Below are 24380 nucleotides of genomic sequence, written 5' to 3' on the forward strand. Positions count from 1 at the left end.
AACTTTAAAAAAAAACACTAATTTCTTCTTATAATATTTTGCATGAGTTTATCTGCTAAGAATGAGTGTCCATGCATAGATCTGCCGGCTTCAAGAAAGGCTAGTTATTTATGAAAGGCAGACGCAGACCTGGTGAGAAGAAAAAGCATTTAATCCAGAAAGTGTTGCTGATAACGTTTCAGAGCAATTGGTACTTTTGCAAGAAGCTATTGCAAATGCATCTCTTGTAGTCCCTTGACCCATTCACCTGGTGACCTTTAAGACAGTGCTAAAGGTTCAGTAGGTTTTAATTTATTAACCTAAGAACTTACAAGCATCATCTTTGAGGATGGCACTTTCCATGGTCGTTTCCATGCATGTGGGCATAATTTACAAAACATTACAGGTGAAAGTAACTTATGTGTCTGACCTATAGGGATGAAAAACACCCATGCCCTGGATTTAGTCTTATCAGGTTGTGCCACTTAGGCTAACACTGGTGGCCTAATCTTGCCATAATTAGCCGAGCACACTAGGGCAGTTTGTTACACGGTAAACACAAGTGTTAAATCTCTGAGTGCGCTCTAGCTCCACAGCTTGCTCCCTGCCAGAACAATGAGATCAGAGGCAGAAGCATAAAAGCATTACAGCTCATTATACTTTCCAAGCTTTCTGAAGAGCATGCATACATCCCCACTCTAATGAGCACTTATGTAGCCTCTTGGAGCAGAAATGTTTTCTCCCCATCAGAATGTTAGCTCTGCATATGTGTCTTTAGAATGTAATTACCTGGCTTAAGGGATGCTGGCGGAGCTGTGGTCTAAACCACAGAGCCTAGAGCTTGCCGATCAGAAGGTCGGCAGTTTGAATCCCCGCGACGGAGTGAGCTCCCGTTGTTCGGTCCCTGCTTCTGCCAACCTAGCAGTTTGAAAGCATGTCAAGTGCAAGTAGATAAATAGGTACCACTCCGGTGGGAAGGTAAACGGCGTTTTCGTGCGCTGCTCTGGTTTCACCAGAAGCGGCTTGGTCATGCTGGCCACATGACCTGGAAGCTGTATGCCGGCTCCCTCAGCCAATAAAGCGAGATGAGCGCCGCAACCCCAGAGTCATCCGCTTCTGGACCTAACAGCCAGGGTCCCTTTACCTTTTTACCTGGCTTAAGATCCAGGGCTCCAATCCCACACCTTTGGGTGCAAATCCTATTAACTTAATAAATATAGGTTGTATTGCTGCCAGCACAATGATCCTTCCTGACCACCTGCCAGCTATGGTCAGGTCTATGTAATTTTAATTTTAATGAAATGTTCTGTTGTTATCCACCCATGTTTCTGTATCTTATGATGAGCAAACCATAAGGAAGTTGCATGGGAGAATCCTCTGTAATAGCATTTCCTTGTATGAATTTAGTCAGGCAAACACTCAGAGAAATTACCTTCAATGGTGGAAGGGTGAGGGTGGAGTTGGTGTGTATGGGTTTGCACCTCCTGCTATGGGCTCACCCAGTGATGTCCCCACACTTTTCAGGGATGAGTTTGCCCTCACCCTCCTCATCTTGGAAGATACTCAAGTTGGAAGGAGTTGTGGGGGCCCCCGGACTGGAATGCCCAGTTAGGACTTTCTAGTGAAGGGTATTTATGCTCCCTCCATCCACCCTTCTTCCTCTTTGTCTTCACAGAGCAACCTCCCACCCTCTTTTAAAGTGTGAGCTTGAGCCAAGTAGGAATTTTGGGGGGAGCCCCTGATTGGCACCCGGGACTTCTGTACTTTGCCTGTTTAATACTGTAGGGCTGCAGTTGGCTTGGTTGTTCTGGCCTGTTTGGCATTCTGTGCTGGCTAGTGAAGGAGGTTATGATAATAGTTGACTGCACTGCTACCCTAAGGCATTTTTGGGTTGGGGACACTCAGGAGTTACTACCCAAAGCACATGGCTTTGGGGGTCCTGTCCCTTCTGGGCCAGGGATGCAAGCCTGGAGCGTGTTTACAGCTCACACCCCCAGGGTTCATCTAGTAAGGAGGAAAGTTTATCTCATTCCTTGGCTGGGGAGCCACAAAATGTGAGTATACACATGCCCAGAGGTGGGGAAGGGGCTGCCCCCCCCCCCCAGCTCCTGAGCTAACTTCAACCACCCACCCTTATTTGATTTGGTTATTTTGTAGATCTTCTAATTTTATTTTATTTTGCAATAATGTAACCTTTCCTCCAACTCAATTGTTTCACTACGTTTTCTGGGTGTAAGAGCAATAAGACTTGAATAGGGATTCAGTTTATAATGGGGGAAAGTGTCATAGTTTATCAGCCTTTGTTTCCCACAGTAATGTTGTTATTATCTGCAGATGCAGAGACCACCTTATCAGAAAGTCTGCTCTGCAAGATGAAATCAGGTCTTCTCATGGCAGCACCCAACCCTTTGATTCTCTCCCCACACCAACACCCATTGCCTCCCCGACCTGTTGAAGGCCTTCATTTTCCAACAAGCAAAAATAAATAAATGGTTTTTTATCTCATTCTGTATCTGTATCTGTACTGGATCTGAATTTGTTTTTATATGTGAAATTATTTTAAGTGTTTTCATTGTTATTTTTATTATTAAATTGCTTTGAAATGTTTTGGGAATCAATTCAAACACAGAATGAAACAAATATGCCTTATGTTAAAGAGGGCATTGCATTCCTACCTGTTCAAACAATGCAGAGTTGTGTAGTCTCTTAAAAGACTTACCTATTTATTACAGTGCATGCTTTCCTGCGATGGAAAGTTATCCTGAGTTTTGAAGTAGATAAAAACATGGCTGTAGAGAGAGTCATGTTAGCTGTGAGGTGTAAGGAAAGTGAAATACAAGACATGCAGTGATAATTGCATTAAAAGTTGAATGTAAAGTACACTCTTCCCAAAGCAATGCTGTCTAAACACACAACTTTCCCTTCATAATTATGATACAGAAGCACTTGGTCTGTCTTCTCCAACCTCCATCTCCTTTGGAATCTCCCATCATCTCCAACCATCTGCCATGGTGCCTGTGGCTAATAAAAGCTAGTAGCTGAGTATCTAGAAGGCACTACGTTGGGAAAAGCCACCCTACAAAGATCATTGCAGGCAAGTAAGCAAGACAAATTATATTGCTGGATTGACATGCTACTTAAAGCAACCAGGTGCACACCAATCTTCTGCCAATTGGCACCATTCCATTGTAATAGGTAACTGGAAGCCTTGTTTAATATGATATTTTTTTAAAAAGATTATCAGGAGTGGGGAACCTGTGGCCCTCCAGATGTTGTTTGACTATCACTAAAACATCTATCTTGCTCAGCCATTGGCAATGCTGGGTGGTGTGGAGCCAAACAACCCTATTCTAGATACGCCCATCCACCCTGTGCCATAGTATTCAGTGAACCAAGACAATATTGAGCAATTTGGGGAATTTCCCTTCTATGTTCCTGTAGAATTAGTTTGTCAGCTCATTTCCTAAACATGCAAGTGCTGCCTTAAGTACAGTAACTATACAATAAGCAGAAATCCAACCTGTGGAGCTCATAGCACATACTTGCAATGACACAACCATGTTTATTTAATTTATTTATGCCACTTTGGGGGTGGGAGAAGGGGAACACTTTGTGGGGGAAATACCTAACATTCATCATGGAAGACCAGAAGTTTTCAGAACACCAATAAGGAAGTAGCCTAGTTCACGTTGGGTTTCAATGCCACCCACCAACTACAGACCAACCTATCCCTGGCAGGTGGGCCCCAAGAGATTCCACAACCAAAAGGAATGCGGCCCTCAACATGAAACGTCTGCCCACCCCTGGAACAAAGCTTCCCCATGTACAAGTTGCAAAAGGCAAGGTCTCCAATTCAGTACACAAGGCTTATGCGCAATCAGCTGTACCTATACAGGGTTTGTTAAAACCTTCAGAATAATAAGTGAAGCTGGGGCAGTAGGTTCAAAGCAGATTTTCTGTCTCATACATCCCACCCAACACTGAACATGTGAACAGTGCTCTCCTCTTCTATTGCATAAATGAACTATCAAATTATTATAATTTCAGTTATTTTTAATGTCCGCTTCATGAATAATGTCTTGAAATATCACTTCATGGGCCAAAGTTAGAAAACAGAACATTAAAACAGAAGTTGCACTGAATAGTACACTTAAAGCAACACACACAAAGGTAATTATACCATAACCTGTTTAAAACACCCCTTTTCTCTCGTGTAGCTAGACAAACTTGCCAATCAACTTTTTTTTTGTTCTCAATTCTTTTATTTAGGCACAATGCAAATACAAAAGTAATAAAATCCAATTTGGTGGAACCCTCTTTAGAACAGTCATTTAAAGGAAGAAGCCTGTTGAGAATAGATAGGGATCCTCTTCAGATTACCCTCTTGAGTTCATTTTAAACCCTACCAAAAATGCAGTGACTACTTTTCTGCACGGTATGTATATACATCACAGCAATCGATTTTGTGGCTATCCATAGCTGCTGCTCACCTGGTTTTTGCCCTGGGATGCTGGATCACCATAATGTACTACAAATCCCACATTCTGTGATGTGAAAACTACAATCATACGAGAAGGATAAAGTATGCAGATTTAGACAAAGCGAACCATGATTCAGTATCTTAATTTTGGTTGTATTTTTAAACACAGAACAATCACTTTCGTTTTCTCCAGTTCTGCTTGCTCTGAACAGAACATAATTTAACAATGGAAATGCAGGGTCAAGAAACATTAATGAAGAGCACTGGGAGGCAACTAAAGCTTGTACTGGACCAAATTTTCACTTCTCAACTAATGGAAGGCCATATAAAGCCTTCAAGTTTCTATGCAATGGATAACAGCTCTTTATGCAGTTGTTTTGGGCTTGTTTTTTTAAAAAACTTTGCTCAAGTTCCCAAAGGAACTATTAGATTCTATGTCAGCAGCCATGTTTTCCAACCAATTATGACCACAACATTGCAGCTTTTTATGGGATACAGCTAAGTGTGTGATGGATGTCTGCCAGATTGCAACCTTCAAACACACCAATAAAGCACGGGACAAGGAACTGTGGCTTTCCCCACCTATTCTGCCCCTTGTATCCAGCTATCCCATACCTGCAGGCAGGAGCAGGACTACTTCTATGTCCAGTCAAGGTAGACTATAGGACATGGGAGAACAGTTGGAAACCACCAGAGCCACTGCATTTCATGCTTTATTGGCTGATTTAACGGGGGACACATGCAGGAGCTGGATCCAGCCAAAGATAGTTGGTACCATTGAAATAAATATGGAAAGGCCGGGTAGTGTCCACCACTAGTCATCCTCAGAATAGACCCAGTGAAATTTATGGACACGACTCATTTCACTGGGTCTAATCTGAACAGAATAAAGTTGGACACAACTCTTAGTCATCATGACTCACGTCAAGTCCCACTGAATGAAACCCAAGTGCAACCAACTTAATTTAGATGCAACTCCCGTTCTCTGGATTGAAACTTGACACATCTGCTTGCAGGAACTTGAGCTGAAGACACATCCTGCATTCCAGCAAGATGGCAGGTGATGGTCTCTGTCCCCACATCCCCAAACAATCTACCCCCAAAGCTCTAATGTTTAAAATCCCTCCATCTTAAATAGCAAAACAAAATAACATCCAGTAGATTGGAGCTGGACAAAGTTGGTTGAATTTAGTTGCAATGGTAAAGCACATCTAGAATTAGGATTTGGCCTGCAACCTTTTAGTGTTGTTTGCCCCAATGGAAGAAAATCGCAACGAAATTTGGCACGAGAAACAGAACAGTGATTCTGTAATGGGGATAAATATACCTATTGGGGAGCAGGATAAACTTGCAAGGCAGATTGAAGCACTGCACTAGTCACAGAAAGATTCTATTCTTCTTAGAATACGGATGGAGAACCAGTGACCCTCAAGGTGTTGTTATACTAGAGCTCCTATCATCCCCTGAATATTAGCCATGCTGGCTGGGGCTGGTGGGAGCTGGAAGGTCATCATCATCCAGAGGCCCACAGGTCCACTACCAACATCTGATATAAAGCTGGTCCATCTGATTTGTCAACGCTTTTGCTCGGAAATACAAAAGTCAAAAGATAGTTTACAAACAATTTCTCCCTTGAAAAACATCTCAGTATCACAAAACCCCCACAACCAAACAAAAATGTGAGTTAAGGCTCTGTTGGGGGGGGGGGGAGAAAGACGGAAATTCTACATTAAAAAAAGATCCAGTGTTTTCAGACAAACAGGATCGTTTGAGAAATGCCACTAAGATAACGAACGAGTCAGCAAAATTCTATTTTATTATCATTTTTAAATTAACATCTATGAAGATTTTACAAAAAAAAATGGATAAACTTCTGGCAACTGCTGCTTTTTTAAAAATCTGCTAATAGAAAGCAGGGTGGGGGAAAAACTTTTTTCTTTGTACAAACTCTGTTAAAACTGGAACTGTACCTTTGACAACAAAGTGTTAAAAGGAGTTCAGATGCCCCAGCTCAGCTGGCTATTTTACAGACAACGCACCCCTTCACCACCCTGCTAGTTCTTAAAATGCACCAATCTCCGTTCCCCATGGTCTATAAGGTTTGCCAAGGCCGGCCGACTGTGCCGGTGTAGACGGGCTGAGAGCATTGGGGGACAACAGATGGAACGAACCAAAAGAAAAGGGGAATGCAGACAGGGAAGCCATGGAAGACAGCAAGGGAGGAGAGAGTTTAGAAGCTGAAGTGACCACGGGAATCACTGGTCCAATGCTGCCATTAGGGGGTGCTCTCAGTGAAGATGATTCAGCATGGGGAGCCCCACTTCTGCTGTGGTGATGATGACCTTCTGTGGAAGTTGTGCTGCCGCTCGTAGTAGTATGCCCGTTCTGAGGCAGAAGTAATGGGTGGGAGATGTGGGGGTGATGTCCAAAGGCACTGCCCCAAGGGATGTGTCCAAGCCCTGTATGGGAACTGCTTGCGGCTTCCCTTTGAGAGGCGTAATTATTCAGGTGAGACACAAGGCGGACACGGAGAGGATCAGAAGTGTCCAGACCTTCGATGATGCTCAGGTAGCGGGCAACTTCGGCCAAACACTCTCGGAAGCCCAGACTTCGATAGTCCATAGCAAGAGCGTGAGCATCAAAGTAGCCTGGAAGAAAGGAACAGAAGGAAGAGTGATGTCTTAAGCAAGGGCAGCTCGTTCCATTCCTCATTTGTGGGCGCCTCTCTCAAGAAAATGGGTTTTCTCCAGGGCATGCCTCACTAAAGATGTGCTACTCCACATTCACTTTATAGAAACCCATGAACAATAGAAATACTGAAGCAAAGTGTCAGGCAAGTACACTTCCCGTCTCATTGTGACTGTGCCCATAATTTTTATTTTATTTTATATTCCACCTTTCTTCCACCATGGAACCCAAGGCAGCATATAGGTGCAAAGCTGATTATTTCAAGAAGCCAAATCTCATGAGAACAGGATCCAGAATTCAGTGATCTGCTCCAAGTCCACACAGACCCAACCTCAAAACAGCCAATAAGCATTTGTGATGTTCTCAGCAAAAAGTCTAAACGCCAGTTAAAAGTCCACAATCAATCAAGATACTCTGAAGCACAAACTCCAGGGTTTTTTTATGGGATTGTTCTGCAGTTACTGGGTTATGAAGTACAGTCCAAGATTTGCTGCTACTATCCACCAGTATATAGTTTATTACAAGCTTAATAACAACATATTAAACATTTGGAATGACACACACACACACACACACATATATATATATGCGCACACATACTGCTCTCTTCTTCCATACCTCTTTTACCATGGCAAACAATTATTTTGTTAAATGTATGTCCTGTCTTTTGGCCCATCAGGAGCCTTCAATGTGGCTCACGGATTATAATGTTAGCAGCTCAGCTACCAACAGCCTTTAGGATACTAGAACAAAATGAAAAATACTAAATGGCTGAGCCAATGACACGTACATGAGATCCAGTGCCTTTGGCACACAGGAATTAGCTGAAGATTCCTGCAGCCAAAGGGAAATCATGCACAGCCGGATTCTTCGCAAACTTAATTGGCTGTACTTTCCACTGAAGTTAGCAAACGAACACAAAATTGTGCTTGCCAAACACAAATACTTGCTGCCCTTCAGGTGAGATCCACACCTCACTTATTTTGAAGTAGACCTTTTACCATTTAGACGGCTAGGTAGTAAGCAGGCTGCAGATGTGCTGCTAGCTAAAGCTCAGAGGGTGGCTAAATTTTGAACAAATCTATTATAACACACACACACACACACACACACACACACAGTGGGACCTGCAATGAGATGTTGCAGTGCCAGCCATGCTCTTTCCAGGATACTCCAATCCATTCCCCTTCTTTGCCCACTCCTCCCTGCAACAGTCAGTCAACATCCCATGCCCATTCTTCCCTGAGCTGTTGTGGGAGGACCCCCCCACACACACACCTTAAGGGCTTTCCCTGACTTTTTAATGCTTCCGGAAACCTTGGGGCTCCCCCAAATTCAACAACGATGCTTCACTTTGGCTACCTAGGGAACCACACTCAGAAAATCCGATGGGGATTAGTATACAGAATTGACTTCCATGCCAGGTTAAGGACCTTACCTTTCCCCCCTGCTGTGTGCAACATTTTCAGGTGATCCACAGTCATCTGCAGGATTTCAGCTTTCTCCAGTTTAGCTGATCCCTAAGGAATTGAAGGCAAAGATCAACATAAAGGCAGCTGGATTCAAGCCTAGGGAAGGAGGCAGCACAGAAATAGCACATTGCTGCCCAATAATACTGCACCCAAGTTGCAGCAGCCCACCCCTCACATACACAGAGGGCTGCCTCAAAATTACCTGCTTTTCAAAAGCACTAGGCACCAGCCTCCTCAGCTCTGACAAGCTATTGTTGATCCGATCCCTGCGGCGTTTTTCAATAATCTGAAAGGGAAGCAGGAATTTTTTTTTCAAGGGGGCTTCAAGCAGAGCAGAAAGAGAAGGGACTTCAAGCAAAGCAAAAAGAGACCTACCCCCCTGCGTCTTTTCCGAGCCAGAATTTGGGAAGTGGTGGTTGGAGACATGGAACCTGGAGCGGAGCTCAAGTTTCTGAAACCAGCAAGAAAGAAATCGGGCATCAATACTGAGAAGGCACAGAAAAGGAGTGAGGTTGGGGAGCAGTGATTTCCAAAGGAAACAGCTGGAAAGCCTGTAGGCACAGAAATAGTTGAAGCGCAGAAACGCCTGGATAATCCCAGGTAACCCAGTGCCAAATGCAGAGCATGGGCAGCAGGAGCATGGTTTAATTTGTGCAAAGACCTATCCTTTTTCTCCCGTTTTCAATGCCAATATTCGCCATCTGGCCCTGTGCCACCAAGCAAGTGTGTGTCAGGTTGCAGCCGCAGTCTTCCGGAAAGTGAGAAGACGACCTAGAACGAGGTTGCCTTGAGTGCGTGCAGAATGCCTTTCCTTCGCCACCAAATGAATCTAGCCAGAAGCACCCTCCTCTCCTTAAAATAAAGGCGTCCAAATCAAGAGGGTGAGATCCGTCGCCCCACCCGATTCCCCCGTATGTTTTGTTTTAATGTACCAACAAATTCACTAGGAAATAAATTGAGTGTACAGTAATTATGGAACCGGCTTTTTAGCAAAAGGCAATCAAGGGGCCGTACCGAAGACGGTAGCGTTTGGTTACTCTGAATTAACTCCCGCTGAGCGTGACCGGGTTTACTCCCGGGGAAGTGCGCACAGGATCGAAGCCGCAGCAGGGGCGGCCGCGGAGATGGTTGTCTCTGCGGGTCAGCAGCGGGAGTTTGCCTGCCCGGAGCTACAGCTTCAACCCTGCACCTGGCACAGACCAACTCGGACTAAGTGCCGCTGCTGTGCCACTGGCTGGGGACCCCTCCCGGCCTACCGCACACGGGCAGGCAGCGCCTCCCCGCGCCCCGACCCCCCAGCACCCTCACCCATTCTCGTCTCCGCTCTCCTTCTCCACTTCGATGGGCTCATCCAGCTCCTCGCTGTCGGAGGAGCTGTAGTCCGGGTGCGAGCGCTTCATGCTGCTGCTGCCGGATCCCTCTAAACAACCGTCCGGAATGGGGAGGAGAGGTCCTGCTCCTGCTGCCCGCCTGGTGCGAACCAGCGGCGATTCCCCGGTGCCAGCTCAGCGCGCCCTCTGCTCCCACCGCCGACGCCGCTCGCCCTCTGGCTCCGTCTCCCCCATCGCGTTCCCACGCTTCGCCTCTTACCCGGGGGAGGGGCAGCCTGGGAGGCGCGCCAAGCGCTCCCGGCTCCAGGCAACTCCGAGCAGCCGACATACCGCCCTGGCGCCTCCGATTGGCTGCGCCATCGCCGCCCTGAGCCAATGGCCGTCGACTCAGGGAGATGCTCGACGGCACGCCCTCTCGCCCGCCGCCGCGCATTGGCTGGAAGCGTTCGGGTTTGCTACACGGCCGCGTTCGAAGCTCCTCTCCCGTTCCCTCCTCCGCCTCCGCCCACGCCGACCTCCCCGCGCTTGTGCAACTGGCTGGGCTCGGGGCCAGTTGGGGGCCTGCGGAGCCACACGCGTGGCCGGGCGGCCGTGGGAAAGTTGCTCTGTGCCCGGCTGGCGGCCAAGCGGGGCCGGCGGCGGCGGCGGCACTGAGCGGGGCGTGCAGGAGCGGCGGCTGCCGCGTGTGAACCTCCCCTGGGCGCGGGGTGGAGCGGCGGTGGCACTCGGGCCAACGGCGGCTGTTGCGCTGAGTTGCCTGTTCTCAGCCACCGGCGCCGCGGCGCGGAGCCCAGCCGGGAATGAGCCCGAGGGATCGCTAACAACTCGGGAGCCTGCGATTCGCTCTCCGGCTTTGCCTGCTTTCGGGCATTTGTTACGCTTGCGATGAAGAATCGCTTGTAGGTTCAGCAGCAGCACTTAAGCGTTTTAGAAAATGTCGTGCAGCCCGCAGTTCGTGCACACTTCCTGACTGCGACTGGTAGCAATTCTCTACACATTTGCCAGCGAGTAAACTGCATTCAAAACAATGGAAAGTTGCTCCGAGTAGACTGGTATAGTTGTGCTCTGTATCGCAAGCCGGTAACTTATTTGACGTGTGAACTTACTATCTCTTCAAACTCTATGCTTTTCTGTAGAGTCAAGTTTACATACCCCTTTCAGTTGCTAAATACATGTCAATCAAGTGACATGCTAGTTATTTCATAATTCAGAGGACACTAGACTAAACTGAATGTTTTGTGTGTATATAAAATTAACCATAAATATGGGCTGCACTTTAGGTGGGGAGAGGGAATTGGCTGTGCTCATTCAGCAAGGCAATTGTGAACTGAGTTGTCCCCAACCTTGTCTGCAAAGTAGACGTGAGCCAGAAAACCATTCATTGTAGATAATGATCTGAAATCATGTAGTTCTGTTCATGAAAAAGTTGGGCTGGCCCTACTTTGTACCTGGGTGGACGATTTGCAAAACCCCATGACGGTCAGCCTTTGTTCCTATGAGGAAAGGTTGGTAAATAAAATACATAAAGATGAAACCATCCTTGCAGCCCAAGCTGTGACATTGGCATGTAAACCTCCATGCTGCCTCTACTGTCGCCTGCAAACTACTGATAATCTTTCTTTGGCACTAAAATGCTCAGACTCTATAAACCCCGAGGTACGCATGTCCCTAAATATGTTTGTGTTAAATCGCTTACTGCATTTAATCATAGAAGTTGGTTGTAACGATTTTACAATGATCACATCTGCTTTCTGTGCTTACTGCTCTGCTTGATTTAAGAGACCTCCGAGATTCTTTTAGGCTCTTTTCTAGGCACTTCAAAGGGAATTTATGGGGACAACTGACATCTAGGCATGCCTGTGTAAGTACTTGCAGATGAAGCAGATAGGATACTGAAGGGAATGATTACCTGGATCTTATAGGCCAGCTTGACAGATTCTAACCTGGACATTCTGCCAATCACATGCCTTTTCTCTGGCCTGTTGTCAGGCAAAGGGAATCCTGGTGCAGCAAGGCAGGAATCCTGGTGCTGCCCTGGTACCTCCAAGCCTTTCTAGGGTTAACATATTTCAAAATGAAAATCCGGACACAAAAGTTGTTGAGCTTTTTTTTTTTAAGTTTTGCCCAAAACTTTCTGAGCTATTTTTAAGGGAAATCGCCAAAATCTAGACTTCTGACATGGGCTGCCATACGTCCAGATTTTCCCATACATTTCAACAATTTCCACCCGGACGCTGCTTAAGGGAGCCGAATACCGGCTATGTCCGGGAAATTACAGACGTATGGCAACCCGACAACTGGTGCTGCATTTCCTGATCTTGACTTTGGAGCTAAACTAGACAAGATGTTCAGAGCTGGCAGATTTATTTTATATATGCTGCTCAGATTCGTAAAGAGTGTTCTCCCCCCCCCCCCCCAGTAGTCAAGAATAGAGTGCAGAGGTCTTTAGAGCCAAGTTCCCCTCCCTTATCTTTTCTTTTGACTGTTCTTGTGGCAGACATCACTAAGCCTTCAGGGGAAACTCAACTGCAAACCCAGGATCAGTCCAGAAGTATCTAACCATCTTTCTTTTAAACAAAAACAAAAAAACAAAGCTAGCATTTGAGGGGGCAGGAATGAATAATGTACAGTATTTGGTTTTGTTTGTTTGTTTGTTTTATGCATTTCCTATCCTTTCCTGTTTCTTCCTCCTGCAGGCTGTTGCATGAACCTAGTCAAAATAAAACTGAAAGGTGAGAAGAGGTAGCTTTAAGGCACCCTGAACAGGAAACCACTCCTGTTGACCTTTGCTTAGTGGGTGTGCTAAATTAACTTTGAAAGCCTTTCTCTCCTTAGACTCCACCCACCCAGTTTTCTTCTTCGGGAAGGAGGAACTGCTTTGAAAAGTAATCCTGTCAACCTTCGTACTGAGTCCAAGAAACTCACTATGGTTACTTACTCACCTTCTGTAGATCATCAAATGGTACTGGCATTCCTGCTACCTCTAGTAGACAGCATGAATGCCAACATAGTGCGTGAGCAGGGGCGTACCCAGGATCAGAACTGGGGGGGGGGGGCAAGCCATGGTCGTTCAGGTTGTGACATTTCAGCACGGAAAGGCGAATGAAACCAAAATTTTAGGAAAATTATATATAATTATAGCAGTGCTTTATTACAGTAGTTATTACAATTATTTGCTTGAATTTTTTATTTTTATTCTAGTTACATGTCTTATACCAGGGGTGGCCAACTCCCAAGAGACTGTGATCTACTTTCAGAATTAAAATCTGGCAGTGATCTACCCCCGTTTTTGGGGGTTCAGCTCAAAGTTGTTGACCTTTTTTGGGGATGAGGAATGCCCCGTTTTTAGTTGTTGAGCTTTTTTTAAGGGCCTAGACCTTCTGAAATAATTGATTTAAAAACTAACTCAGCAAGACAGAAGACTGTCTGCTTTGTAAAGTGTGACAACCTTCAAGGTACAAAACACCCAGCCAAGGAAAGCCAATTCAGCTAACTAGTTTACACAGATCTGAGGAGCCAGTTGATGTGTGCTTGGTCTTCGATTTCACATATGGCGCCAAAACAACTGTACCCATACCACACTACCTCCAAAGTAAAGCTAAAAGCAAATGCAGTAGCAAACCTCAGAACTGAACTTAAAACAAAAGCTGTATTCCCCTGCAACTGCACAGGCAAACCACCTAGAAATCAAACCTTGCTGCAAAACAATGCCACCCCCAATGGAGGCTGGAACCTGCCCCACAAAAGGAACCTGGGACAGAGCCTAGGGCTTGCTGATCAAAAGGTCGGCGGTTCAAATCCCTGCAACGGGTAGACATCCCGTTACTCGGTCCCACACATCAAAGCACATCAAAGTGCAAGTAGATAAATAAGTACCGCTCCAGTGGGAAGGTAAACAGTGTTTCCGTGCGCTGCTCTGGTTCACCAGAAGCGGCTTAGTCATGCTGGCCACATGACCCGGAAGCTGTACGCCGGCTCCTTCGGCCAGTAACGCGAGATGAGCGCTTCAACCCCAGAGTCGGACACAACTGGACCTAATGGTCAGGGGACCCTTTACCTTTATGCTCACAAGTAAGTCCTACTGAATTCAGTGGAGCTGACTCCCAGGTATGTAGAGATAGGTTGTGGTTGTTATTTAGTCGTTTAGTTGTGTCCAGCTCTTCGTGACCCCATGGACCAGAGCACGCCAGGCACTCCTGTCTTCCACTGCCTCCCACAGTTTGGTCACACTCATGTTGGTAGCTTCGAGAACACTGTCCAACCATCTCGTCCTCTGTCGTCCCCTTCTCCTTGTGCCCTCCATCTTTCCCAACACCAGCGTCTTTTCCAGGCAGTCTTCTCTTCTCATGAGGTGGCCAAAGTATTGGAGCCTTAGCTTCAGGATTGGTCCTTCCAATGAGCACTCAGGGCTGGTTTCCTACAGAATGGTTTAGGTTTGATCTTTTTGCAGTCCATGGGACTCTCAAGTGTCTCCTCCAGCATCATAATTCAAAAGCATCAATTCGTCGGCAATCAGCCTTCTTTATGGTCCAGCTCTCACTGTAGAGTTAGGATTTCAGCCTAAATCAATTGTAATGACTGGGTGATTTCAGCAATTATATTCTACTTAAACTTTAAATGAAAGAGGCAGAGGCATAGCATTGGCTATATAAATATGACCCCAGAAAATCTAATTTCACATATTAGATTAATGGTAAAATGGAAAATCAGGGTAGAAAGGCAGAGGCGAAGGAAGGTGGGGGCGATGGGAGCGCATTGCCCCCATCGGCGTGATCCCGGTGGGGTTCTATCGCGGCTGTCCCCCACCTGCGCTGGGTGCCACACCCCCAGAACGCGTGCCACGCCCTTGCGGGTGGTGTGCCACGCCCCCAGTATGCGTGCTCCGCCCCTTTGGGTGGCACACCCCGTCCCCGGGATGCGTGCCAGCCCCGCCCCCGCCTGCTCCCCGCCCCCAGTGCCGGAGAATGAAGCTCCGCCACTGTAGAAAGGCCAAGCAAGTCCATTGACTTGCAAATGGTATAATGAAAATCTTAAGTTTTACAATGATTGTTTTGTTAATTGACCAGTGTTTTACTAAAAGGTAAAGGTACCCCTGACCGTTAGGTCCAGTCGCAGACGACTCTGGGGTTGCGCGCTCATATCACTCTATAGGCTGAGGGAGCCGGCGTTTGTCCGCAGACAGCTTCCAGGTCATGTGGCCAGCATGACTAAGCCACTTCTGGCAAACAGGAGCAGCATGTGGAAACGCCGTTTACCTTTCCGCCAGAGCGGTACCTATTTATCTACTTGCACTTTGACGTGCTTATAAACTGCTAGGTTGGCAGGAGCTGGGACTGAGCAACGGGAGCTCACTCCGTCACGGGGATTCGAACCACCGACCTTCTGATCGGCAAGCCCTAGGCTCTGTGGTTTAGACCACAGCGCCACCCGTGTCCCACTCAGTGTTTTAGTAGCCACAGTGATTCAACAGAGAGTCTTAGCTTGAGGACTGGGGACATCACCATTTAAATACCAGTGATCCACTGGCCCAGCCCTAATCATGTTTGCTCAGAATTTAGGCTTGGGACTGGTTAATTACTAGTTAATTACAACAGCTGATTGTATGAGCAAGGTGTCATAGAAAAGCCGTGTTCTTGTGATTCAAAAATTTGACCTGCGTTGGCTTACTCACACAAGAAAGCCATCACTAGATGTTGCAAGTACCCTTCAGGTGTTGATTGTTGAAGCAGGGTTGAGTCTGGCAGCCAGTTCCCCATAGCCAATGTGCACATTGGAGGGGCCCTTCACACACACACAGAGTGGCTGCTTGTGAGGAGGGATCCCGATTTGATGTAGGGCTATTTCACTCACACGCAGGCTGCACATGTGGCAGGCAGGGAGAGCATGGTTGATGGTGAGGGGTCTTGGCCCACAGCAACCTGCTCCCCCATCAACGCATGAGTGATGCTCATTTGAACATCCCTTCAGTCATCAAATAATAACCATGCACATGTGAACTAGCCTCACTGATATGGAAGTCCCTTTGGGCCTGCAGTGCAAGCTACCTTGTCCCATTGATTTTGTCCTAAGTCGCATTGATTTCAATGCGCCTTCTTCAGACATGACTCTAGTGTAGATAATTCCTTTTATGTTTCTACTGAAGGCATGGGAATTTTTATAATATGCAAACAGCACTTTGAAGATCTCAGCCTTAAAAACCAAATGCACTCTTGGTTTTTATTTGTCTCAAAACTAATGCAGTATTGCATAAATACTGAATTATATAAGGCCAGTGTGCTCAGACACCACAATGATGACTTTTGCAGAAATGCAGTAGGTTGCTATTGTGAATACTATTTTTTCCGGGGGGGGGGGGGGTGACCTAAGAGAGGCCATTAGGCATTAGAGCTGTTTCTCCATCTCCAGTGTGTTTAATCTGCAAGGGGTGTCCTCGAAAGAATCTCCTGAGCTGCAAAGGAAATATGGGCTTTGCCATCTCCCCTTTCAGCCAAACATGTACAAGGGGTGTGCAGTTTTGGAGGACGATAATCTCCCCCATGTGCTTTAAGCTGCTTCAGTACTGATGGAAGCGTGCTCCTTTACTTCTCTTGCCTCTCAACAAAAGCAATGAGTACTAAACATTCTCCATGCAGATGTATTTTTCACTCCCCACCACCTCACCCATTATTATTATTATTATTATTATTATTATTATTATTATTATTATTATTATTATTGCAAAGAGAAGCAGCATCTGTGTTTTCAGAATCTCGAGATGGAAATAATCCCTGCGTCAGAGCCAATGAGCGCCTTGGCGTGAGATGCACGTGTGTCCCACTACAGTCTGTGGGCCACTAGTAGCCAGCAAGGTGGTTGCGAAATTTGAAAGAAATCAGTAGGGCTATAATCGTTATCCGGTTAAACCCAGTGGGATTTATTCCCCAACGAGTGGTTTGCAGGTTGCAAGGCAGTCCTTCTTTTAGCTGGGGATTTATTTACAGTATTTATTTGAGGAGGGATGTAACTGCAATTTATGCCGCGTTCCCACGCTGCCATTGTTTGGGCTTTTGTTTCCTATTCCCATCACGTGTCCTAATTAGCCGGAGCCACTGCCTCGCTGGGAGGCGCGCGCCTGAAGCAGCGGCTGAGAGAGATCACTTCCTGAAGAAGCCGAAGAAAGCCGAACAATTCTCTTGCCTCCCCCCCCCCCCCCAGGGCTGGCAGGCAAAACACTAGAGAGAAATGGCCCTCATTGTTAGAAACAATTAAAGGTACAGACATATTACTCCACCCACCACTTTGAGTTTATTTTTGCAGAGTGGTTTTTCAAAGGCTTCCTATTGCTTCTAGGGCTTTAGAGAAAAGCTATATATTCTGGATTTTTCCCCCTTTATATTTTTAAAACTACATATATCACTGGGTGACCTGCTGAGACTAAAGCTAGCTCAGGCCACAGGCAGTAATGTAATAAACTGGACAATTCAGGATGCTGGTTTTCTATGTGCTGGGATTGGCGGCAGGGCAAGGCGATAGTTTTCTTTATGGGGTAACACTCGGTTATGAGACACCCCCCCCCCCACACACACACAGAGAGACACCTGTAGTCTGAAGACATGTATAGTCTAGCAAGAGTTTTCCATAGAATCTGCTGCTGGTATCAATTATATTCCTAGTGACTCATCAGATCACTGCTGCTCAGTCCTTTGGCTCCTCTGGAGCATTAATGGGCATTCAACCTGATACGCCAGCACAAAGCTTATGCGAAGGTGAGACAATGTCTGTCTTCATTGAGCATTTATTCTGATTTGTTTGCAGGGCAGCTATACAATGAACATTCATCCTGATTTGCTTGTGCAGTGGTTATATGTCTTATCCGTTAATCAACCAATTTTCCCACCCTATTTAGTGCATTTCACTTTCCTAGCTGCAAAAACTCCTGTGTGGATTTGTTGTGCCAGAGTGCTTTAACCCACTTTTAACTGTGCAAATCTAAATTTCCAGCATGTGATCTCCCAGTTTCTTTTCAAGTCCTGCTACCCAATGTCCTTTGCCAGGAGATTCCAGCCAGTGATTAAATCCAGGACGGTAAATGGACGAAACTAAGGCCCTCTTTAAGAGGCAATAAAATCCAAACTGCACAACTTTCTTTCTCACAGAATTTATATACTTCATTTCTAGCCCAAAGGGTCTCTTTGAAGTGGCTATTGTGAATTTCCAGCAATTCTGTACACGTAAGTCCCATTGATTTCAGTGAGACACTCTCAGTTAAGTATATACCTTTTCTAGGGAATAAGTTCCAGTTTGTATTATTCTGAAGTAAACATGCAAATGATTGTGCTGTAAATGAATGCATATATTGGTAGGACCATGAAACAATAGCCACCCTTAGGATGAGAGACTATTCCTTATTACATCTGTACCAGCAGGGAGGAGCTGCTATATGCATCAGATGAACCAGATTAGTTTATGATGGTTTGGCAAGATGCTTGAGTGAGAGTTGCATGTTGGAATACTTTCTGGCTATATGTTATCAAAGGAAGGGAAGCGAGAAATTTATAGTTTCAGATATTGACTTTTTATCTGATTTAATATTAGTTTCAAATGCACACTTTATTGCACACTTTATCGTTTTCCTCTATCTTCTCATCCTTGCACATCCTGCTGCATTACAGTCATAACTCTGGTTATGTTCGCTGCGGGTTGCGTTTTTGCTGGTTGCGAACGTGGCAAACCTGGAAGTGTTTACTTCCGGGTTTCACCACATGCGCATGCACTAAATAGGGTGGGGAAATTGGTTGATTAACGGATAAGTGCATGTGCTATATCGCCACTCGGGGTGCAGACTTTTCGGGGTGCAAACAGCACCCCGGAACGGATCGTGTCCGCAACCTGAGGTACCACTGTAATTACAGGGTTTGCTTATCTGGCTGGAGTACTGATCACATATGCAAACTTTATCAGATGCTGTGCTATTTTTGACTAGTGCATTGCTAATTTGTATTCCCTGCTGTATTTGTTGCCACACTTTGCTTTTAAGATTCAATACCTTCCCTTGAGAGTGGGCTGCTTTTAGCTTCATGAGGCAGTTGGTTGTGTATTTAGGTAATGGCGGAAGGAGGGAAGCAGGGCTTTTCTTCAGCTGGAACTCACTGGAACTCAGTTTTGGCACCTCTCACATGGACACCTCTCTAGCGTGGACACTGAGGTCCAGCTCCGAGGGTCTTCTGGCAGTTCCCTCACTGCGAGAAGTGAAGCTACAGGGAACCAGGCAGAGGGCCTTCTCGGTAGTGGCGCCCGCTCTGTGGAACACCCTCCCATCAGATGTCAAGAGAATAAACAACTACAGTATATGACTTTTATAAGACATCTGAAGGCAACTCTGTTTAGAGAAGTTTTTAATGTTTGATGTTTTATCATGTTTTTAATATTCTGCTGGGAACCACCCAGAGTGCTGGGGAAACCCAGCCAGATGGGTGGGGTATAAATTATTATTATTATTATTATTATTATTTATTACATGTTCATGGTGAGTTCCAGCAACTCTTTTTCTAGAAAAATAGCACTGGGCGGAGGTACAAGGAGGCCACCCTTACAGCGGTTATGGGCAATGGGATATTATTGTTGGTCAGAGACAGTAATGCTTCTAAATAACAGCCGTTGGAAACCGCAGGAGGGTAGAATGCTCTTGTGCTTGGGTTCTGCTTGCACATTTCCCACAGGCATCTGGTTGGCCACTGTGAGAACAGGAAGCTGGACTAGATGGGCTATAGTCCTGATCCAACAGGCTCTTATGTTCATATTGTGATCAGCCGTAGTCAAGGTCACTTGGAAGAAGGGGTGCTATATACATTAAGTCCATTGCGCCTCCTGGACCACCCCATAGCTATCAAAGTTGGGCTGTCCATGTTAGTCAACCCCTCGCTTGGTGGGTGTTACGAGTTAGGCAAGTAATCTATTCTCCATTATTCAATCATGGAGGACAGGGCCCACGTGGTATGCGTTACAAAGACCTGAGTGGGTAAGTTGTGTGGACTGAAACACCAGTCCAATCTAGAACCATTGTTATAAATATTCTATCATTCTTACCAGAAAGCCAATCTACTCTGGGACTGGATTTGTCGATTCTGCTGGTGTGTCACCCATCTCTCTGGCCGTCAGTTTCCCAGGCTGAGCTAGCAGAGATGGTGTTGCGGGATTTTAGCATTCACACTAAGGTTGTCTCCCATGCTGCTGCTTGACACTTAATGGCCTCCCATGGTGCTCCTTCTGGTCTTGGTATAACCTATGGATCTCTGATTTTCTCTGATTATCATTGGCCACTGTATCCTCCTGGAGCACCTCCAGGATTTGTGTGTGCTGGAAGCCTGGTTTTGCAGCAATTTCACTCCTGCCTCCAGGGTCATTTTCAGAGAATAACAATAGGAGACTGCTGCTTGGTCCCATGAAAACTGTCCCACAGGGTCCCACAGGGTTCAATCTTAGGCTATTTGACAACTATATCAGGGATGGGGAACCTCAGGCCTGGGGGATGGGGTTCAGGTGGCAAATATTTGGTAATTGGGACTTTTCCAAGGCCACACACCATCTCAAGCCCTGCTCCACACCCTCCTTGAGAGTTTTTGCCTGGCTGGAATGTGTCCTTGAACTCTGTTAATGATTCTTGGTCACCTGAATGAATGATAGAGGTGTATGTGCATTTGTGTAAACTAGTTTTGTGTACAAAGAAAAAATTCACATTCATTGCTCTGTCCACATTTGGTTCTGGTCTTGCTCACTACTGGAAGGGAATGCCCAGAAGGCCCTCAAGCTGAAAAAGTTTCTTCATCCCTGAATTATATGAAGCTGTTAGGAGCAGTCCTCAAGGGATTTGAAGCAAGGCATTATGACTATACATAGGACACCCAATTCTCTTCCAATGGAATGAAGGGAGGCCGTGCAGGTGCTGAACTAGTGCCTGGAGGTGGTAATGCGTTGGATGTGGGCCAATAACTTGAAGCTAAAGCCAGACGATGCAGGTGTCAGGTGGGGAAGACTGTCAGGCCAAGGATTGAGAGAAATCTCCTGTCATTGAAAAAGCAGATGTGTAGCTTGTAGGTGGTCCTGAAGGCAGCATTGTCACTTGAAGCCCAGGTAACTTCAGTGGCTAAGGGTGCTTAATCCAAGCTCTGGCTCATTCATCAGCTATGGTCATTCCTAGAGTTATCCATGGTCTGATAACTTCCAGGTTGGACTACTGTAAACTGTGGCAGCTAGAATACAAATGGGTACTACGAATCAGGCACATATAAGACCAATTCTTGTACAATCACGCTGCTTGCCAATTTTGTTCCAGGCACTTATGATGACATATAAAACCCTAAATGCCTTGGGGCCCAAATATTTGAAAGAATGTGTCAAATACCACATACAAAGCTGACCATGCATTCTGAGCAGCAGATTCTACCATAAAGGGACGAGGGTGGCACTATGGTTTAAACCACGAGCCTCTTGGGCTTGCCGATTGGCAGGTCGGCGGTTCGAATCCACATAACAGGGTGAGCTCCCGTTGCTCTGTCCCAGCTCCTGTCAACCTTGCAGTTTGAAAGCACACCAGTGCAAGTAGAGAAATAGGTACCACTGTGGCTGGAAGGTAAACAGCGTTTCCGTGCGCTCTGGCTTCCATCACGGTGTTCCATTGCACCAGAAATGGTTTAGTCATGCTGGCCACATGACCCAGAAAGCTGTCTGTGGACAAATGCTGGCTCCTTCGGCTTGAAACGAGATGAGTGCTGCACCCCATAGTTGCCTTTGACTGGAGATTTAACTGTCCAGGTGTAATTACCTTTTTTTTAACCTCTGCCCCCAGTGAGGTGTGCAGTTGTGCAGGAGGACCTTTTCTGCAGTGGCTTCATACCTATGGAATGACCTCCCCTCTGAAGTGGGTCCTGAATCAAAATTATTGGCACACCTTTTCGCCCTGGCTTTGCCTTAGCATCTAATGCTAATTGGTGGAATCTGCTTTCTTTGTTCACTGCTGCCATGTAGAAATTTAATTGACATTTTGACTTACGTTCTAAATGTTTAACCCATGAAATGTTTTTAAATATTGTCATAACATATTAATCTGGCAAAGAGCGATTTATAAATTTGCTAAATATAAGCAGGCAGGCAGCCCTGTCCTAAAGCAGGTTAAAACACCTTGAAGAAGAAGAAGAAGAAGAAGAAGAAGAAGAAGAAGAAGAAGAAGAAGAAGAAGAAGAAGAAGAAGAGCTAGAACAAAGGACAGGATGAAAGGGATTGAAAGGTTTGTCCAAATGACCATGGCTAAGGTTATTGGTACTTTGGAAAGGTGCTAATTTTAGTACTTAAAAGGGAAAATGGAAGCTGAGACACAAACGGGGGCAGAATATAGTATTAAAAACAGACTGCACAAGCAATATGTGGCATTTACGAGGAGGGGGAGTCACATGCCGAACAAATTATGGTAAAGATACCTGTTTAGCAAAAACAGGATCTGAACTGACATGAAGTGATGCTGATTCCTGGGCACAAAGCTTATACCCTGCACATGCAAAGGGATGTATCCAAGTCAAGACATGCATGTTAAAACTGGATTGCCCACTGTTTCTGTATTTTATTTTAAAACAGAAAGAATCAGCAGCATTGGGCAGCTTAAGTTTATGAAACTATACATGGGAAGTTGAAAGGGAGACCTTCTGCCCAACCCTCAATTTTGCCGCAACAGCCAAGTAGGTGGATGGAGATTATTTATGTAATCATCCCAGTTGTTTTCTCATCATATTCCTGATTCTGTCATTATTGCATTTCCTTTATATGTGCTGTTTTGTCAGTCTGTGGGCTTTATGAAGACCTCCTCCCATCTCCACTCATGGCATTCTTCTTATTGAGCTCATTACAGATCTGGAATGCTTGTCTTGCTATTTGGGAAATAATTACAATTTGTGTGGTCTGATAAGTGGGCCCAGAGTGCTTCAGATGCAAAAAGCAGGCCCTTCAGGAAATATATCTGGATAGTAGAGCAGTTGTACTAATCTACGAACAACTAAACAAAGCACTTACCCCAGGCTAAAACCAGTAGCGAGGAGTTTAATTGCTTCCAGGTCACTGGGAGAAATTACTGTTGCCATATAGACCAATGTGAACTTGATTCAGGTTGCAATCCTTTATACACGTACCTGGGGATAAATCCCAGTGACTTACTTTTGAATAGACATCTACAGAATTGCACTGGCTTGTATTTCTGATTAAGGACCATTTTGTTTAAATCATTCAGATAACCCAGATCATCCACAATACAAAGATCCTTGGCACAAAAGGGCAAGTCATGTGAATAAGGGGCTAAAAGGGGACCATTTAAGATATGGTTATACTGTTGTAGGCTTACTGCGCACACATTTAGTGCTATGGTTTGGCCTTAAAGCAACAGCTAATCAGAATGTGGGGTTTGATTTTTAAAAATTAACGTTTTTTAATGGCCAATGTGAGTCAGTCTCAAGTCTCTCTATGGGAGGCAGCTGTGAAAATGAGTGGGCAGCCTCAGGCCTGAGGGCAAAATGTGGGTGTCTTTATCTGCCCTTAGGACTCTGCCTAGGCCAAACCCTTTCCTCGGTTCACATCCATCACTGGTCCTCCTTAATACCCTCCTTTATTGCTTTTGCCTGGCTGGAATTTGTTCTTGACCTCTGATGATCCTTCTTGGTTGGTTGGTTGGTTGGTTGACTGAATGCACAATAAAAAGAGTTGTGTGAATGTGTATAGAAACTAGCCTTCCATATAAAGACAGAATTCACATTTGTTATCCTGTCCACTTTAGCCTCTGACCATCCCACTTTTTACCTCTGTCTTCACCTACCACTGACAAGTGGAGCCCAGAAGGGAATGTGGCCCACTGGGTTCCCCATCTCTCTGTTAGAAAATTATCTTTTTAATACACAGAAAACTCCTGGAGATGTTTGCAAGGGAAAGTGATTGGTTTCAATGAGGGGATGGGGTTGTAACCAGATGCCCGGCTTTCTCTCACTAGCGAGGCTGAAAGGTGTTTCACTTTGGCTGGATTCTACCAATTCCCCTCCACCTTGGTCTTTTATTAAGGCTTGCCATAAAGACAATGAATTGCTAAATAAGCACACCCACACTTCATAACTTGCTTCCTCCTTGTTGCTCTGGAAATCAGCCAGGTTACTAGTAATCTAATCAGCCAGTATTTCATTAGGTCACATTAGGGTTGCCCCCTCTTTATGCAGCTTGACTCCTCTAAAAGCTGCACAGCTAGAAGAAATTTTGAAAAAGCCAAAATATTTCCAGGCATGCAGATTTCAAGAGGAAAACCTCACCTGCTGACTTCCTGTTTGTCACACAGCAATTATAGGCACAGGAATCTGCCAGAGGAGATGGTAACCTTGGGTCAAACAGGTAGTTCTCCAGCCTCCAAATGTCTGTCTCTGCTACATA

The 24380-nt window shown here is 45.6% G+C and overlaps 1 protein-coding gene across 1 annotated transcript; it reads right to left on the reverse strand.

Moving 5' to 3' along the window:
• Positions 1 to 6233: 6233 nt before the first annotated feature.
• Positions 6234 to 10260, reverse strand: HEY1 (hes related family bHLH transcription factor with YRPW motif 1). The gene is made up of 5 exons (XM_033155470.1): positions 9928 to 10260; positions 8995 to 9070; positions 8822 to 8905; positions 8586 to 8667; positions 6234 to 7107 (listed from the first exon to the last, which is right to left on the reverse strand). The coding sequence occupies exons 1-5, from the start codon at positions 10017 to 10019 to the stop codon at positions 6521 to 6523; spliced, it is 921 nt and encodes a 306-aa protein (XP_033011361.1). The 5' UTR covers positions 10020 to 10260; the 3' UTR covers positions 6234 to 6520.
• Between the last annotated feature and the right edge of the window lie 14120 nt (positions 10261 to 24380).

The sequence above is a fragment of the Lacerta agilis genome, chromosome 7, assembly GCF_009819535.1.
Source record: "Lacerta agilis isolate rLacAgi1 chromosome 7, rLacAgi1.pri, whole genome shotgun sequence".
Lineage (NCBI taxonomy): Eukaryota > Metazoa > Chordata > Lepidosauria > Squamata > Lacertidae > Lacerta > Lacerta agilis.